Genomic DNA, 19613 nt, shown 5'->3' on the forward strand with positions numbered 1-19613 from the left:
TTTGCTGTTTTCAACCATTCATTTTAATTCATCACTTCATATCAAACAACCTTGTAGAGGGCAGTGGCCACTCTTGTATGTTCATTTGACTAGGCAGAGTAAAGATGTAGTATCATTGCCTCGATTCTCATGGTTTATGCTTCCTTTGTACAGAACATCAGATTTGTATTAAATTTGTCAGAAATATGATTAGTTTTAGTTACTTTAAGGAATATTTACTTAACAAATTTGTTCAGTTGCTGCCAAAGTCCAGAAGTGGATGGCAGGCAAGTCCTTGGAGGTGGAGTTGCAGGTGTTTGTGAACCATGTGACATGGGTGAGCCATGTGACATGGGTGCTGGGATCTGAGCTCCGTTCACTGCTATGCCATCTCCCCACCTGCTCTAGTTACTTCTGAACTAGGCTGAACTGTAAGGGCTTCCATGACTCCACCCAAAACCCAGTATTTGTCTCTCTGTCGTAAAAGAGAGCAGGCATATGTTCAGAATGAAGAGATTATTTACAGTGGAAGTCCTTTGTTTCCTGTTGGGAGAAGTTTTTTCCTGAGAAGTTATGGACGGCACTGCGGAAAGCATTTCCAGGTCCCCGAGCTTCCAGGAAGCTTATGCTCCGCTGCTCTCCCTCCACTGTTGGCTCTGTCCTAGAAATAGCTTGAGACATTTTGATGTGAGAACTTAGATTGTTTTTTTCTGGTGGGAGGATTTGGCACTATGTACAATTTTTTTAACATTTAGGTACATATGTTAGATAATTAGCAGTAGCTGGTCAGTTTTTAAAAATATAACCTATGTGAGAGTCTTCATTCTTTTTAGAAGCATAGAACCTGTTACCTAATAGTAAAAGGTATTTTGTCTGTGGGCTATTTATTAATATCAACAAAGGATAGTAAACGAATTCAGATCGTTAAGTGGATGACAAGTATCATTCGGATTAATATCCACTACAGTTTCCCTGTTTATGATCCCAGAGGAGGCTGTTGATAGAATATACACAGATAGTTATTGATAGAAATCAAGAGCTCAAATAATCTACATATACAAGGAATAAATATCGTGCAACATCACTCCTCGGCTTCAGTTATCAGCCTCTGTCATTCTTGTTCCTGCAGCTGCTGTCCCCTACCCGTGATGGGGAAGAATAGTGAGGGATGTAGCTCAGTGCTACGGGTGTGCTCATTCTCTGGTGTGTGCACACACATTTCATCTGATAACCCACAGCATGTACCACTAAAGGACAACTTGTTCTATAGACCACTGTCATACAGAATTAAGGTAACAATAATGTCTTAATATCATGTCATAGTCTGGGGCAGTATCTAATCAAGGCTCACACTGTATCCAAGGCAGTGTGACTGGGACATGACCTTGCCCCATCTACCTGTGCAACTTCCATCAACTAGAGTTCCAGTACCTTCCTACAGCCACGGGGTGTGATTATGCCTTTGTTTGGCTCATTTGAAGGTGATTTGTAAAAGGATTTAGAGAATAGAGGACAAGCAGAATAGATGATGATCTTGTTTTCTGCTTGCTTTATTTAGTTTTGTTAGTAGAAAATATTTCTCAAACCCAAGTTCTGTTCCACTCAGGTCCATCTTATTAATGGAGCTGTTCTAACTGGCAGTACGGCAGTAGTTCATTGACATGTGTAGACGGGTTAATTTCAATGTGTGTGAGGCTTTTAATTTGCAAGCTCATTCTAACAAAGTTTTAATAAAAACTTAAAGATTTGTGTCTAAAATTTCATTTGCCCACTAAGATTCTTACGTAATTTTATGTTTCATTTTTTGGAAGGGTTTTTTTTTTTTGAGACAGGGTATCCATGTGTGGCTGTCTTTGAATGACATTGATCTTGTCCTTACTTCTCAAATGCTGGGATTATAGGTGTATATTACCACACCTGGTGCCTATTCCCTGTGTTAGTTTTTATTAATTTTTAAAATATAGTTTACTTACCCTATTCATATTTTTAAAAGGTTTTATTCTCGAAATAAATGATTATTCAATGTCACCTATCTGTTGCCAATTATCACTCATACATTTTTGTTTAGATTTCTTTTGTCTGGAAACATTCTGGGGGCCCTCTTTAAAGTTGGGTGTTTCTAGCAGCCTGGATTTGCTTTTTCTCCTGTGTTGTCTGAGGACAGTGTTAGATCGGACCACTTGAGACTTTTCTGATGATACAATTAGATTTGGCCCTGGTAGCCTCGTTGTTTAGATACCTTCTTTTTATCCAGACAAATCTCCTTTGCTGTCACCTTTTTGCAGGGTGGGATTTATTGTCATTCACTGTCATACCTCAGTGTGTCACTCTTGAGATCTCCAAGTACCTTGACCAGAATTGCTTCTATGTTCTAGGCCCAATGTGGCAGTAGATGGGCCTTCAGAGCTCAGAAGGGGCTCTTCGAACTAAAACTTGGAGGTAAACTTTGTTAAAATCCTTCCTATTCCCTTGGATTTGGGGATCTTCAGGTTACTGACTTATGGGCAAGTTGGCAGTGGTTTTTGTTTTGTTTGATTTTTAAACACACACTCCTCCATTTTTACTGGTATTTTTTATGATTTAGTCCAGGTCTTCCTCTGCCACACTACTGCAACTCACTGAGTTTTCTAATTTTTCTCTCTTGAAAGAGTGATTAGACTTTGTGAGGCTTTTTTGTGTTTTCTTGTTTTTTAAAATATGGGTTAATACATCTGTTGTGGTAAGCTTCCAGACTAGAACAATGGCAGCCATTTTGGCTCCTTTGTCCTTTGAGTCCTCAGTTGTTACTGCTGACACAGTGTTTGGAGACATTTCTTCTCATGATGCAAACATGATTCAGAAGCTATCTTTTTCTTTCTTTCTTAGGGTGTCATGCCTGAGTTTCAGTTGGATTTAAACACTGCCCTGCTCTGGAGTGGCCAAATGGATTCTGTTATCACAATGTTAGCCAGGATGGCTTTGGGTCACTCCTGAGTCACTTGGGGTCATTTGCTGGTGTATTCTAATTGCTGCGTTCCTGACAACTCTATGAAAATGACAATTTTAGAAATTCTGAGTTGTATTTATTTATTTATTTATTTATTTATTTATTTATTTATAAAGACAGGTTCTTTCTGTGTAACCCTTGCTGGCCTGCAATTTGTTACATAGACAAAGCTGGCTCTGTACTTACAGTGATCCTCCTGCCTCTACCTCCTGAGTGCAAGGACTACAGCTGTGTTCCATTTGCTTAGTTTTTTATAATAGCCATCTATAATTTTAAGTGTATGTTTTAGGTCACATATATACCCAGTATTGTAAGGCCATTAACACGGTTTACTTCCAGAACATTTCATAATCAACAGAAGCTGTCCTTCCCTCTCCTGGAGCCCTGCTGTGACTTAAGGTGACAGGAGAGCAGTTGGCTCCACTGGCTGATCTGGGATACCGACAATCAGGACTCTCTCTGAGTGGCTTCTCTTGCTTCTCGGTGTTTTATGAGTTCTACTGGAGCCTTCATCCCATGCCTGCCACTGTCACAGGTGACAGGAGTATACTGGTATGATGAAACAGACCCTCTCCTCCCCAACTCCCCAGAGTGGATGGAGCCAGGACCAACATTTAGATCTAGACCATTCCTCCAGTGACATCCAGATTCTTCCTTCTGGGCAGTGCTGAGAAGCATGAGCAAGTCACTTAGGTTCGAGGTTTCTGCTCCCATTTCCAGTGCTGTGAGGGCTCCTGTGAGAACAGACGACATTGCTGACAACCAGGGCTCTGCCAGCCTCCGACCCACCATTGCGTCACTCTTTTATGTCTTGTCCTTTTCCCCTTTTACTTATTCCCTTAACCTTTTGAAAGCAACTCCTCTGTGTTAAATACTGTAGGTGATAAAAATATCAGCGTCACAATATGTAAACCCTGAGTTTAATATAAAAATACTCAAGGAAATACAAAGTATAAAAATACTCAAGAAAAACTTGCAGAGTTGTCAAGAGGACTCCTTTCTCCTGGGTGAACGGCCTTGCTAAGTAGTGCTGACAGCTAATGTCATGTGTCCTCACAAAGACACAAGTGCAGTGTGATCCTGGAGCTTCGTCATGTCTGAGGAGCCCCAAAGGCCTCATGAGGGGCTCTTCTTTAAAGAGAAGGAATGTGCAGAAATACTGCAAGCAGGAAGGTGTCCTGGAAGCCAGAAGCCCACAGTGTTGAAGGACAAACTGCAGCATGCCCATGCTAAAACACAGACCACAGCTTGAGGAGACAGAACGCACAAAGGCCAGACCACAGTGTGAGGACACAATTTGCAGACATGATTACAGCTACTCAGGAAAGCCTATGGGACTTCCTCCAGGGCCCGAACTGCTACCCGAGACACTGGCTAGAAAACCTGCTTCTGGGTCTCAGTACTTGCTCACATTAAAACTACACACAATAGAGAGAAACAGAAAAATGAATTTACTTATAGTTTTGCCTAAAACTGGGGAGAGAAAAAGTCTTAGTCCGTCTCTACTTTGTCCCCAGCACTATATTACGGTTTACAAACAAGGTGGCAGGGAAGCTCGGAAGTGCTGGGCATGTCAACTGTGATCTGGTCACCAGAGCTGGGGCCAGAGTTTGTTCCCATTCCCAGCATGGTATTTCCTGTAGGGCTCCTAATCCATGTGACCTCATACATGTGTGGTGATGGATGATAGTGCAGTTGTGGCTGTCATCTTCCTAATGTGCCCCTGTCACATGGGTCACTTTATCTTCCTTTGTAGGCTCCATTTTACCTACTTAAAAGTAGTTTCAAACCTGACAATCATGCCTCTTGCTTGTGATTTTTGTAATCAATGTAAACTGTGAAGGTTTATTTTTTACTCCCAGACTTTGGAGTAAAAGAGACATGCCTCCAATGGTGAAATGCCCAGGGAAGGTGGCTGTCATGTGCACACCTTGCTGGCTGCTGTGTGACTTCAAATGACCAAAGGCTGATAATGTTTGTTGAGCAGTAATTCCACTCAAGGTGTTGGGCTGTAGCACTCTACACCTCTTCTCCAGCTACCAACAGATGGCGCTGGTTAAGGATTGCTGCATCGAAGAACATGACTGGTGTCTGTGAGTCAGCAAATGGTGTATGTAGGTCTTTCATAGTGGGGTCCATGATTTGAGGAATTGAACTCTGTGGCAGAAATGACCAGGGACTGGATGGCACACAGCTTTAACTGTCGTTATGCACTGGCAGCTTCTGGGCACCAAAAATACACAGGGCATTGATGAAGATTAGATTTAGTTTATTGACTGTGTGAGCAGAATGCAGTATTAGGAACAACACAGTAATCAGAAATCTAGCAATCAAAGAGAGAGAGCTTTTTTCTTTAAGTTAATCTTTCACATACACTTTCTCAGAATCTCTGCAGTTGTCTTTGCGTTTGGAACATTTTGTAGCCTTTAAACCAGTTACTGTAAAAACTACCAAAAGACTCTGACTGACATCCCATGGCTCAAACTTTTCCTCTTAACAGCTTGCTGGGGGCATGTTCCTTGCTTGGGTATTGCTACTGCAGTGTGAGTCATCTATTGGAGAGGCATTCCCTGGAAATCCAGATTTACCACACACAGTGGAATTTGCTCTCTACCCCTCACCCCAAGTTACTTCAGCAAAAACAGTTGTCCTCAGGGAATTGAAGCTCGTTGCCATGGTAACTAATGAAGGTTGCCTCATTCTCAGGCACATTTTTAAAAGCCTAGATTTCAACATGGGTAGATTGTCTTTTTTTTTTCCCCCTAGTAGCTTAGCAACCTGTGGTGCAATGTTTGTTGACAACCCGAAGCCTCCCTTTTCTCCTCAGAAAAATGAGCTCTGAAGGTAGTATTTAATTGTGTGTTCACTGTGAATTTAGTGTACTTTGTAGGTATCTCGATGACAATGACCTTACTTGATAGATCTAAAATCAGGGCACACTCTGTGTCTAAAGGGCAGTTCCTTTGTTCTTCAGTCACCTACCCTGAGAGATCTCTGCACTTGTTTTTCTTCCCCACCCCTTGGACATTGGTGCTATTCAGCGATCTCTTCTTATTTACTGATCTCAGCTCCTGTGTGCTGTGACTCCCAGCTGTGAATACCAGGTAGGCTAGTTCCTGCTATGACATCCCTGTGTGAACTATCCCCAAACTCAACGGGTTCCAAGGTAAACAACTGCCTTCCACAAAAAAACAATCCCTTGCTAATGAAAGGCACCACTGTTCACAGATACCCACATTCAGTCAGCACCCAAGCCTGACGGTACCCGTCCCAACCACTAGTAATCAGTCCTCATGGTTTTATGACCTTGGCATTCTCTTTCTGTACCGCTTTGTACCATCACCCCCTTGCTCTGTGTTAGGTCAGGGTTGATCAAGGCAATGTGGAAATAAAAGAAAGAGTAAGCCAACCTGAAGAGAAGCCGAGTGATTGAAGGACACCAATCTGTCCCTGGTGGTGGAGTCTGCACCCAGGTGCAGGGGACTTGGGGCTTCTTCATAGGGCAGAGGAGGGAAGGCTGGGAGGACAGTTTTCTCAGTGGATGTGCTGCTTATAGTTGCAAAGCTGAATGAGGTCATCAGATGTTCTGGATGTTGCTTTCTTGTCAGGCAGGTGTTCTTAGGTTGAGTTGGGAGTTTCTAAGCTGTCTCAGGTTCATTGTTTTAGGTCACTAACCCTTCACTGTGGGTCTGGAGATGGGTTGTACATGTTAGGCAGTGCTCCACCACTCAGCAGTCCCCTACTCATCTTAGCCTTTTTGTTGAAGTTTCTGGGGGGTGGGATGGGGGTGGGGAGAAAGCCAGGCTTGTGTTAGTGGCTGAATCACTGATTAATGTTTTGTGATTGTTGACAGAATGTTACAGATCTGGAGCCAGTTATCTGGGACTGCTTTTTAGTCTCTTTGAAAGCCTGTTGCTCACTTCAGTGTCTGGCCTGAATCCTTTTGACTACCTCCTAAACCTTTGGAATGTATTTTTCTTCATGTTTTTATTAGTGTATACTACTTATATATAATGGTTATCATTGTATCATTTTCATACATGTGCATAATGTATGTTACTATCTCTTGTCCCTATCTACATATTCTTAGCAGAGACTAGTTTCTGACTACTATTAAACAAAGAATGTCACCAGCCTGTGGTCCCTACCTGTGCATTGTATTTGGCCTGCCTTATGGCTTTGTTTTACTCTTTAACTAATAAAAGCTCTTGTATTTACTGTCAGTGTCGAACATGCTATTTGCTATAACCCAAATTTCTGTCCCCAGACCATGGCCTGTCATAATTGGCTCAGAATAAATGACCTCTTATTCCTTTGAGGAGTGAGCAAACCAGCTACTTTAGGGTAACCAGGACTTGCCCTGGCTTCCCATAAACAAATGGGATTCTGTCTCTGGCTTCTTATTTTAAGTGGCCTCCTCAGCCTTCCATGGCCTTCTGACTGATCCTTTTCTCACCATTGCTGCTCACTATGGCAGTCTCCCTAGCTGGCCATCTGCTCCCATATCAACAATGCCCTCCATTCCCTCCCCAGTTCTTCTCTGCCTAACTTGAGGCATGTGCTCAGTGTCCAGAACCTCCACATGCTCCCATAGTCTCAGTCCTTACCTCCCTTTACTGTAGTTCTGCCTCTGCCATCTATCCCTGTGAAGGTGTGCAGCTTCCCTCTACCCACCCCACCACAGTGAAAGAGGGCAGGGGTTCAGCAGCTATACAGTTTCCTTCCCCAGCACACTGACCTCTACTGTCTTAACTTGTCTCTGAATTGCAGTTCTTTTCTTTTCTTCTTTGCTTCCCTTCCTTCCTCTACCACCACCTCCATTTTTTGATGTTTATTTTATGTGTATGAGTATTTTGTGTGCGTACCATGTGTATGCCTGTCAGAAGAAGGTGTCAAAGCCCTTGGAACAGGAACCTTCTCTCCCCTTCCTTTCCATCCCTAGTACATACAGATAGAGTTACTTTACTCCTTTTCCAATTTAGATGACTTTACTAGTGACTTTTGTTGTTGTGAGTAAATGTTTGACAAGAAGCAGGTTAGCGGGGAGTTTGGCTTACAGTTTGAGGTGATACAGTCTACCAAGGTGTGGAGGACATGGAGGCAAGGGGCATGAGGTAGCTGGTCACATTGTCTGCAACTAGGAAACAGAAATGAATGCTATTTTCTGCTTTTATTCAGCATAGGACCTGAGCCCATGTGATGGTACCAGTCAACTTGACAATTAAGATTAACCATTGCATCTTTTATTTATTTGACTAGTTATCCAAGTTGTGCTGGCAGTGGTTCAAAAAATGGGGAGCATACCTTCTTTCTTCCTGATTTTTAGGGGAAGCTTTCATTCTTTAACCAGTGAGTATGCTGTTAGTGTGACTTTTCCATGAATACCTGGTGTGATTCATCTTCATTGTCAGCTTGACTGGATGTGGAATCACCTATGAAACATTGGGCATATATGTACCAGCATTTACAAGGAGAATTTCAGAGCGGAAAACTCACCCTGAATATGAGTGATTGCATCCTGTAGATGGGGTTCTGAGTTGGATTGGATAACACAGGAAGGAGGGGAAAGCCAGCTGCTTACCAGCATGTTGGGCTGACCGACAGGTTGGGCGGAGGCAGGACTGGTGGGGTGTGTGTGTGTGAGCAGGATGGTGAGTGTTGACGGCCCAGACCTCCCCATTCCACCAGAGAGAAGCACACTGAGCGGGGAGTCTTGTCAAAGCAGGAACTCGTTTTATTGCATCAGGAGTGAACTTATATAGGTTGGGTGATGGGTGTGATGGGGTGAGGATAGTGGGCCAATGAGATGATGCCATCTCAGCAGTTACTAGGCAGAGGTGATTCTAGTTTGGGTAGAGCTGAGTCACTCTTATGCAGAAGTCATGTCCGAAGACAGGTCGCCAAACTTGAGCTAGGCTTGAGAAGTTACACTGGGCCTCACCCCCAGGCCTTATAGGGCCTAACACCAGCATTTGTCTCTCTCTGTTATGTGCTTTGCACTCATGTGACTAGGCACCATGCCTTCCTTGCTATGGTGGACTGTATCTTCAAACTGTAAGCCTAAATAAAATCATCCTTAAGTTGCTTCTTTAAGTATTTCATTTGTAGAGACAAGAAAGCAACTGATAGATACCCTGCATTAAGTTAAGGAAGACTCCTTCCGCTTGAGGTGTACTCTTTATCATGAAAAACTGAATTTTGTCAAATGCATTCCAGTTAGATTAGCTGCTCTCAACCTGTGGGTGGTGGGGTCGATTAAGACCATCAGAAAACGCAGAGATTTGCATTACAATTCATAATGGTAGCAAAATTACAGTTATGACGTAGCAATGAAAATAATTTCATGAACAACATAAGGAACTGTATTAAAGGGTTACAACATTAGGAAGGTTGAGTTAGATGATCATAGATGCTCTATTTTACTGATAAACTGTGCTATATGGATTGATTTTCTTATTCTAAATGACCCTTGCATTTTGGAATAAGTTCCACTGGTTCATGAGTACAGTCCTTCTGTTGTACTGTTAAGTTTGATTTGCCAGTGTTTTGTTGAGAAACTTGGCATCTATATTCACAAGAAATATGAACTTGAGTTTTTTAGTGATATATTTGCCTAGTTTTGGTAACATAAAGCCAGCCACTAGAGTATCTTATAAAGTAGTCTTTCTTCTTTCTGGAAATTTGAATAGAATCCTTGTCAGTTTTCCCTCAGATATTTGGTTGACCTTGCTAGTGAAGCTACTTTGGTCCTGCGCCGTTTTTATTTTCAAGTTTTTGATTATAGATTCACTCTCTGCTGGCATTAGTATTGTTGAAGCTATCTGTTTCTTCTGCAGTCTGTCCTGTAGCTAGTATGTCACAGAAATGTGGCTGTTTATTCCAGATTATCTCATCTGCAAGCTTATAAGAACTATCTTAGAATATTCAAATTTTCTTTAGTAACTGTGAAAGGATCTGAGTCAGCACAGGACACCCCAAGATCAAGTTCTCAGCACAAAGGAGATTTATGTGCCCTAGAGGAACAGAGGGCAGGGAATAAGAGACAAAGACAGGAGACAGAGGAAGAGGGAGAAGGGAAAAGGAAGAAGCGAGACGGGGAGGGATGTTTGCCTCTGGATGGAGAGGAGACAGACTTGGGCCATAGGCAAATGGCAGTTTATAAAGGGAAAAGGGGACCGCTGCGCGCGCGCGCACACACACACACACACACACACACACACACACACACACACACACACACACCCATGTTAGGATGACTTGGTTTTAAGTAGGGTAACCAAAAGGGGGCTTTTGATTGCTGAACTTTGACAAATACTTTGACAGCTGGACCTTGTGGTCAGCCTCAGGAGGAGGAAGTGGGCAAATAAGGGAATAGACCTGGTGGCTAGCTTTAGGACTGTAATCTCACAGTCAGCAAGGGAGAGGAAGAGGGAGGGCAAGACCTGCCAGAGCCATGCTTGCCATCCGTGGGCCTACTAGAGTCCTTCAAACACCATCATTTCCAATTTAATTCAACTGCCTCTCAGTTTGTCAAATCCGACTTGGTTTCATTGACTATTATTAGTGTTTGGTGGGTTTTTGTTGTTGTTGTTGTTTTTGTTCTATGTCTTGATCTAGTCTACCATTCCATCCTTCTCTTAGCATTGGGTTTAGTTTGCTCTGTTTCTGGTGCCTTAAGTATATAGTTAGGTTGTTGCCTTGTGATCTTGTTTAACATAGACATTGACTGCCATAAATTTTCATCTAAACTTTTACTTTACCTCTCTTAGATTTTGCTGTGTTTTATTTTCATTTCAGTTTATCTTACAGTGTTTTCTAATTTTTGTAATTTTTTTTTCAACTCATTGTGACCCCCCCCCCCCCCCTATTCCTTCTGTTGCTGATTTTAGCTTCATTCCATCCTGGCTAGAGAATGGGTTATGTAGTGTGCATGTCAGTTGTATGTTCTGCCTTTAGGACATCATGTGCCTGGAGATCTCATTGATTGTGTGACTCAGGCCTTTGACTTTCTTGTTGAACCTCTGTCTAGATCAGCGTTCTCAACATATGGGTTGAGACCCCTTCGGGGAGTTGAGTGACCCGTTCACAGGTGTCGAATATCAGATACCCTGCCTATCAGATATTTACATTATAACTCATAACAGTAGCAAAATTACAGTTATGAGGTAGCAATGAAAATAATTGTATGGTTAGGGGGTCACCACAACATGAGGAACTGTATTTAAGGGTCACAGCATAAGGAAGGTTGAGAACCACTGGTCTAGATGCTTTATCTGTAATTGAAAGTTATAGACCACCGATTCATTTTTATTAGCTTTTGCTTATCTGGTATAATCTTAATTTTCCCCTTCATTTATAGGAGGGGTTGGGTTTTAAGGTCTTAAATTTATTTTATTAGTTCTTTGAGAGATTTTGGTTTTATACAAGTGATATACAGCGTATTTGCCCTCCCCCACCTCTTCACATATCCACTCCACTTTGTCTATCCACTGAATTTTGTGCCCCCTCTTTTTTAAAGAAAATAAAACAACCCCCTTGAAGACCAGTTTGTGCTGCCCTGATATTCTTGGCCGAGTGGTCTTCCCCTGGAGCACAGTCAGCTTAGCAGGAGATGTACTCTTAGAAGACCGGCTCCTCCCCTTCCAGTACCTAACAGTTGCCATTTGCTTCACTGCTAGGGGTGACATTTCGTGCCCACTTTCCCTCTCCATGCTGGGCTTTGATCTTGCACAGGTTCTGTACACGGTGTCACAGTTGTGAGTTCATAGTGCAGCTGTTGTGCTGTGTCCTGAAGATGTTTCTCTGTGGTCATCCACGTCTTCTGGCTCTGACACTCTGCTCCCTTTTCTGCAGTGATCCCAAAGCCTTGGGGTGTTTGTGTGTGCGAAGGATATACCTTCCCACTGGGGCTGAGAAGTCACTTACTCCCGACATGTTGGTCAGCTTTGGGCCCTGTGTTAACCACCATCTACTGCAAATGGGAGGAGCTTCAGTTGGGGTTCAGCGATGCAGTGACATGGAGTCCCCACTTAGACTTTCTTTCATTTCTACGTGGTGGGCCAGTGGGTAGTTCTTGGATGGTAGTTGTCTCATTTAGCCCCTGACCTTTCTGCCCGCTGCTTCTATGAAAAATTGGTTATTGATGCCCTGTTGTATAAATGAGTTGTTTTTCTCTTGCTGCCTTGAAGATTTTTCTCCTTTGCATTTGATGATTTGATTTTATTCTGTCTGTTAAATCTGGTTCAGTCTATCTTCTTAGAGTTCTTTGAGCTGCTTGGATGTGTATGTCTTTCTTCAAATTTGGTGAATTTCTATCTGTTTTTCCTAAATACTTTTCTTTCCCTTTCCCTTCTTGCAGGACTCCCATACTTGTGTGTTAATAACCTAAATGATTGCCACATGGCTCTCCTAAGCTGCCGTTGTTGCTTATTTTATCTGGTTAGTTATTCTTTTCAGCTTCTCGTTTGGAGGCAGTCGTCCTGGCTTTAGGCTTGCCTCTTCTCTTTTGTGCTCAGACCTCCTGCAGGCCCTCCCCAGATGTTTAATTCCTATCCCTGTGCTTTGCAGTAATTCTACCCGTTTCCTTACAGAGCAGTCATCAGAAGTGAGGTTCCCGGTCCAGTCGTACATTCTCATCCTGGTCTTATTTTGTTGTCTGTGAGTTTGTAAGCAGTCTGCCAGTAAGCCCAATGCTTGCACTTCTTCCTGGATAGTTCTATCAATTTTGTTGAGGTGATCCATACTTTCTGTTTTATTGTGTACTTCACAGTTTCCTGTTGAGAGCAGATAAGAATGCAGTAACCCTGGAAGTCAGGTTCTCTGGAGTGTAGCTGTCTTTCTTAGTGTGTAATTTTTATAAGGACTGTATTCCTTGTGTATAATCATTGACTCTTTCTGATGTCTCTGAGGTCAGCTAACTATCTGGGTCCAGTAAGGGAAAGGAATGTTGCTGTCACTCATTTCTTTAAGGAATGCTTGGGAAGCCCTTCCGCCCTGAGAGGGCTGAGCCTCTGTCCTGTTCACTCATTCAACAGCCAGGTAACTCGGAACACATGTCTTCACATTGTAGAGGTCTCCACCCTCGCTCCAGCAGGCCATTCTCCATGGCTACCTGCCAGATGGAGCCTGGATGTTTAAAGTTCGAATCTTAGATGGTCTTTTAATAAAAAACCCAGAGCCAGATATCAGGGTGAGAGCTGAAAGATCAGAGAAGCAGAGCAGCCAGCCACTGGTTCTTACCTCTACAAAATCCTCAGCCTAAAGAGAGTGAGTTCCTTTTTCCTCATGCCTTATATACTTTTCTCTACCCTGCCATAGTACTTCCTGGGATTAAAGGCAGGTGTGCTTCCTAAGCAAAGGCATGAGATCTCAAGTGCTGGTATTAAAGATGTGTGCCACCACTGCCTGACCTCTGTGTCTGATCTAGTGGCTGGCTCTGCCCTTGGATCCTCAGGCAAGTTTATTAGGGTACACAATCTATCCCCACAGATGTTGGAAGTTATTGAATGCTGGAATTCAGTGCCACCCATCCCCCTTTTGTTCCCAGTTCAGTATTTCTCCAGGTGCTGAAAACATGATGTAATAGACCTCAGAATTTGAAATAATTGATTTTAACAGTTCTTGTCATCTTAGTAGTTGATTTGCTTGAGGGACTGATTTTTCAGTGTGTTTTACCCCAACATCTTCTAGGATATCATTCCTGTATTGATTCTTTAATTTTTTTTTTTCCCTGAGACAGGGTTTCTCTGTGTAGCTTTGTGCCTTTCCTGGATCTCGCTCCATAGACCAGGCTGGCCTAGAACTCACAAAGTACTGCCTGCCTCTGCCTCTCGAGGATTAAAGGCGTGTACCACCGCCCGGTGATTCTTTAATTTAAAAGGTGTTTTATGTGTGTGCGTGCATGCGTGCGTGCGTGCGTGCGTGCGTGCGTACAGCCTGTGTACCTGGAAAACCTGTTTCTTGAGATTAAAGGCCTGGCTTACAAGATGTGAATGTAGCTGTTGTATCCTCTTCCTGGCACATGTTGAATATTATTCTATGTGATTTCTGTACTTTCTTTGCAGAGCAATTTCTCTGTGTTCACTAGTAAAGACCTGTGATTCCCTAGAACAGTGGATGCTTCAAGGTCGCTAGTGCAAAGGCCGGGTACTTGGAGAAACAAAGCAATAGAGTGAAAACCATTTCAAACCCTCTTGGTAGATGTACGCCTCATACGTGAGGGTGGTATTTTGAGGGTTGTGTAATTGTGAGTGAGTGTACAGTACCCTTAAATTTAAGGACTATGACAACATTGTATGGATTCCTCAAAGAATCTATAAAACTATTTTCTAAAATGTAAGGAATATAGGATTTTTAGATATATAAATAGATATGTAATAGATAGGCTCATGTAGTATGCATCTCTATCTATTATACCTGTAATGAATCTGTACATATATAATGTTAAAAAGTTTGAGCCAGACAGTAGTGGTGCACGCCTTTAATCCCAGCACTCAGGAGGCAGAGCCAGGCGGATCTCTGTGAGTTCAAGGCCAGCATGGTCTATGAGCAAGATCTAGGACAGGCACCAAAACTACACAGAGAAACCCTGTCTCAGAAAAAAAGGGAAAAAAAAAGTTTGATTTTTGTGTATTACTGTCTTTGCATGACTCCAAATGCTATGATTTCATGTATACATTTTCCTCTGTTGTAGGACAGTTCGTGTTTGGTTAAAGAGGGACAGTGGACAGTACTGGCCAAGCATATACCATGCAATGCCTTGTAAGTATCTCGGTCTCCTAAGAACCCAGATCTTTACCCCAGTGGCCTTCCTTCCCTGTTTACCTTTTTTGTATATTCTTCTTGAGTAACTAAGACTAAAGGTTGGAGATCTCATTAAACTGAAAAGTACCAGATTAAATAATTCTGTAGTTTTCTAGGCTCTCACTGTGAAAAGTAAGATATGGTTTGGAAATTGACTATATATTCCTAGGAAATATAGGAAAAAGACACAGTCTCTCTGATGACAGCAGTCTCCCTCCTCTTTCTAACTTTGCTTTAACTATTTGGAATCTGTGTCCTTAGACACTTCAGAGTTCTGTCAGGTGGTTACATTTATGAAGTAAATTTGTCCTTATATTATTGTTAAACCATCTATTCAAAATTCAAGACATTCAGCATTGAGCATTCAGTTCTCAAGGATTTGCTTAGGCTTGAAACATTCTAATTAGAAGTGGGTCTCATTTCGCCAAGATCTTTCTGAAGAAATATGTCCTTATACTGATGGGTGCAAGAGTTGGACCAGCCATGCCATTGTCAGCATAAGCCATCGTCGGCATAAGCCTTCAAGGCAGTAGAGGATTCAAATCAAGGGCACCAGCCAGTTTTCCCCTCTGGGAGACCATAGAGCTGAAAGAGGAAGGGGAGGAGAGGACGGGAGAGAAGAGAACTTCCCAGATCGTTCTTCTAGAGATTTCATTCTTTACAATTAATGAGGTTTATTCTGTTTGTTTTGGTGTAAAATAATTGTTTGAATTTATTATAGTAAACATTTTTGTCTTTTCTTTTTTGTTAAGATAGGGTCTCACTGTGTGCCTGGTCTAGAACTTTCTATGTAAACCAGGTTGGCCTCGTATTCGCAGAGGTCCATCTGCTTCTGTCTCCCCCTGTATCCCCACTGTGTAGGGTGGAGTACTGGGATTAAAGGCCTGTGCAACCATGCCTGGCGTCCATTTAATCTTCTGGCATTGTAGAAAAATCTCCCTGGTTTGTTAGGACTCACATGCTCTTTGGCGATCTGTAGTGTGTGTCTCATTCCTTCAGAGGTACCCACCTTCAGTACATGACACTATGCTAAGCCAAAGTAGGTTCTAGGTGATTTTGTTAATGCTTCTATCAGAAGAGTTTGCCTGTTCATGACTGAGTGATTTATTTTTTGTAATTTTTATATAGTATATTTTGATTATGTTCCCCACAACTCATCCTAGATCCTCCCCACCTCCCTACTGACCCAGACTCACGTTTTCTCTGTTTCAAGAAACAAAACCAAAACAACCTCCCAAATGAAAATCAAAACAAACAAACCCCACTAAGACTCAAAGTGACAAAAGAAAACAAATAGCCCCCTCCCCACTTACCCACATGTAAAACAAAAACTAAACTCATGGAGTTCATTGTGTTGGCCAACTACTACTGGATATGGGCCTGCCCTAGAGTTGATATATGCAGTGACAAATCCATTGGAAAAACCTGATTTTCCTTTTCCTCGCAGGTATTAATTGTAAATAGCTTCCTGGTTAGTGGTGGGACTTTGTGTCTTCTTGCCTTCTGGGATTTGGCTGCCTTGAATCTGTGCAGGGCTTGTTTGTGCTGCTAGTCTCTTTGAGTTCATAAATCAGTCCTGTTGTGTCAGCAAGACACTGTTTCTTTGGGGTCACCCATCCCCTCTGTCTCTCTCTTTCCACTTCCTCTTTGCATAGATACCTGAGAATTGAGGGTAGGGGGTTGATGAGCACATCCCATATAGGACTGAGCGCTCCAAAGTCTCTCACACTGGGCACACTGTCCAGTTGTAGATCCCTGTTAATTACCCTCTACTGCAAGAAAAAGCTTCTATGGGCATACCAATATGTCATTTGGAGACATTTTATGTTATGTTCCTTTATTAGAATAACAGTAGCAGGATTTCCCTTGGGCCCATGACCTATCCAGTCTCAGGTGTGTGGCCACATTAGCAGTGTCAGGTTTGGGTTTCATCTCGAGTGGACCTTAAACCCAATTTTAAAAAGTTGTTGGTTACTCTCATAACATTCATGCCATGGTTGTACCAGTATATATTGCAGGCTTGATGCTATTATAGTCAGTGATATTGATTATTACTTTTTTCCTCTGGTAGTGTGCAGAGTGCCTTTTAATACTATGAGTGCTAGTCAGTAGGGGAAAAGCTTCTAGTTGGGTAACACCTAAACTTCTCTATGTTCTATGACTTGTGTTATTTTCAGCAATAGGCCTTCATCGGGTTGTGGAGAACAACCATTAGACCTGGTAGTAGCCTGTGATGTGGGGGGTGGGAGTGGGGTGGGGTTCATGACACCACTTTGGCTAGTAACTCAACAAGATTCCTGGTGTGAGAGTTTTTATTTAGTGGCATGAAATGTCTAGTTAGGACGATTGCCTCCTCCATTATAAGATGACGCCATTTGAATTTTTTTTCCATTCACATATATGTGGTTGTAGGTTTCTGTATGTTTTTTCAAAAAGCCTTTATTGTGAGTTATCCTTCCCCATATTCCTTTCTTTACCCTGCTCTTCCATCCTACTCTCCACTTGGTCCTTCTTTTCTAGTTTCCCTTTTATCTCTTTGTAACACTGTACTCTATTTTCCCTTCACTGGAAGATCTACTTCTGTTCCTCCCTAGTGCCTTACTAGGTACCTAACATCTGTGGTTATTTGGATTGAAACACATATCTAAAGGTTAAAAGCTAACATTTATGTATAAAAGAAGTAATGCAATATATGGTTTTTTGGGGGGTCTGGGTCACCTCACTCAGGAAGATTGTTTCTACCTGCATTCATTTATTTGCAAATTTCATTTTTCTTAACAGCTAAATAGGATTCTGTTGTATAAATGCACCACATTTGTTTCTCAGTTGATGGACATTTAGCCATTTTCAATTTCTGGCTATTATGAGTATAGCAGCAATGAACATGGATGAACAAGTGTGCCAGGAGTAGGCTGTAGAGACCTTTAAGAATATGCCCAAGAATGATGCAGCTGGATCTTGTGGAAGATTGATTGTCAGCTCTTTAAGGAACCTCCACACTGATTTCCATGGTGGTTGTACAAATTTGCATTCTCACTAGCAGTGAATAAGTGTTCCCTTTTCCCCAAATCCTTACCAGCATGAGCTGTCATTTGTTTCATTTATCTTGGCCACTCTGACTTCAGGGTAAAATGAAATGTCAAAATAGTTTTCATTTGCATTTCTCTGATGGCTAAAGATGTCAAACATTACTTTAAGTATTTCTCAGCCATTTAACGTTTCATCTTTTGAGAACTCTGTTTAGTTCTTGTGATGGTTTGAATGAAAATGGCCCCCACAGGCTCACAGGGAGTGGCACAGTTTGGAGGAAGTGTGTCCTGGGGATGGGCTTTGAGGTTTCAGAATCTCAAGCCAGGCACAGTTGCTTACTCTCTTCCTGCTGACTGCTGATTCAGATGTAGAACTCTCTGCTTCTTCTCCAGCACCATGTCTGTCTGAGTGCTGTCATACTTCCTGCCATAACGGTAATTGACTGAACCTCTGAATCTGTAAGCCAGCCCCAGTTAAATGTTTTCCTTCATGAGCGTTGCTGTGGTCATGGTGTCTCTTCACAGTAAGAGGAGCCCTAACTAAGACAGTTCTGTACCCCATTTTATATTGGCTTGTTTTCTTGATGTCCAGTTGTCTTAGTTCTTTATATATTTTAGATAATAACCCCCTATTAGGTGTGTAATTGGTAGCCTGCTGCTTTGTCCAAATGATGGTGTCCTTTGCTGTACAGAACCTATTCACTTTCATGTGGTATCAGTTATTAATTGTTGATCTTAATGCGTATAGTATTGATGTCCTGATCAGAAAGTCCATTCCTGTGATGATAATCAGTTCAAGCCTATTCCTACTTTCTCTTCTACCAGACTGAGGCAGGGTACTGGTGTTATGGTGATGTCCATTTTGGAGTTGAGTTTTGTTCTGGGTGATAAAAAGAGCCCAAGAGAAAGAACAAGATTCAGAAACCTACTTGTCCATACACTCAAGAATCCCATAAAAAAACATTAAACTAGAAGCTATAATATGTACACAGAGGACCTGGTGCAGGCCTGTACAGGCACTGTGCATGATGCTTCAGTCTCTGAGTTCATGTGAGCTTTGATCATTTTGATTTAGAGGGCTTTGTTTTCTTGGTGTCCTTCATCCCCTCTGACTCTTACACCCTTTCTGCCTCCAGTTCATCAGGGTTCTCTGAGGCCCAAGTGGATAGATTTGATGGAGCCATCCAATTTAGAGTTGAGTGTTCCAAGGTCTCTCTCTCTGCAATCTGGCTTTTGGCTTCTATAATTGTTCCCATCTGCTGCAGGAGGAAGCTTTTCTGACGATGGCTGAGCAAAGCACTGATCTATGAGTGTCACTAGGAGTCATTTTTATCACAATTTTGTTTTGCTCTTTTAAGACCAGTAGTATTGGTTTTACCCTAGGTTCCCAGACTATCTAGTCTCTCTGGTTCTTGGTTACCCAACCAGTGTTGGGTATTGGTTCCATTTCATGGAGTGGGCCTTAAAGTCTAATCAGATATTGGTTGGTTCCCATAAGCTTTGTGCCACCATTGTCTTACTGTATCTTACAGGCAGGACACCATTGTAGAGCAAAGGTTTGTGACTGGCTTGGTGTTTAAGTTTTTCTTTTGGTATCATGCCTAGTACCTTCCTGTACTAAAACAGAGGAGTGAAGGCTCTATGTAGGCACCAGCTTGACTTCTCCATGTTAAATGAGTTTTGTAGGTATTGTGCATACCAATTGCGCCTTGCTGTCTTTTTGTGGAGAGTAACCTATTTGCCTTGGCAACAGCCTTAGGTTGTTTGGGGTTTCTCATGGAACCCCTTTGGCCAACAATCCAATTAGATGTAACCCA

General features: G+C 42.3%; 1 protein-coding gene across 2 annotated transcripts in view; it reads left to right on the top strand.

The window, feature by feature from the left end:
* The window catches only part of Wdfy2 (WD repeat and FYVE domain containing 2), a 144699-nt gene that overhangs the window by 42453 nt on the left and 82633 nt on the right, over positions 1 to 19613 (top strand). For both annotated transcript variants that reach the window (XM_036199019.1, XM_036199020.1), the window contains exon 2: positions 14658 to 14725. In XM_036199019.1, the coding sequence (XP_036054912.1) occupies positions 14658 to 14725 (68 nt within the window). The remainder of the gene's footprint in view (positions 1 to 14657; positions 14726 to 19613) is intronic.

Source organism: Onychomys torridus, chromosome 9, assembly GCF_903995425.1.
Source record: "Onychomys torridus chromosome 9, mOncTor1.1, whole genome shotgun sequence".
Lineage (NCBI taxonomy): Eukaryota > Metazoa > Chordata > Mammalia > Rodentia > Cricetidae > Onychomys > Onychomys torridus.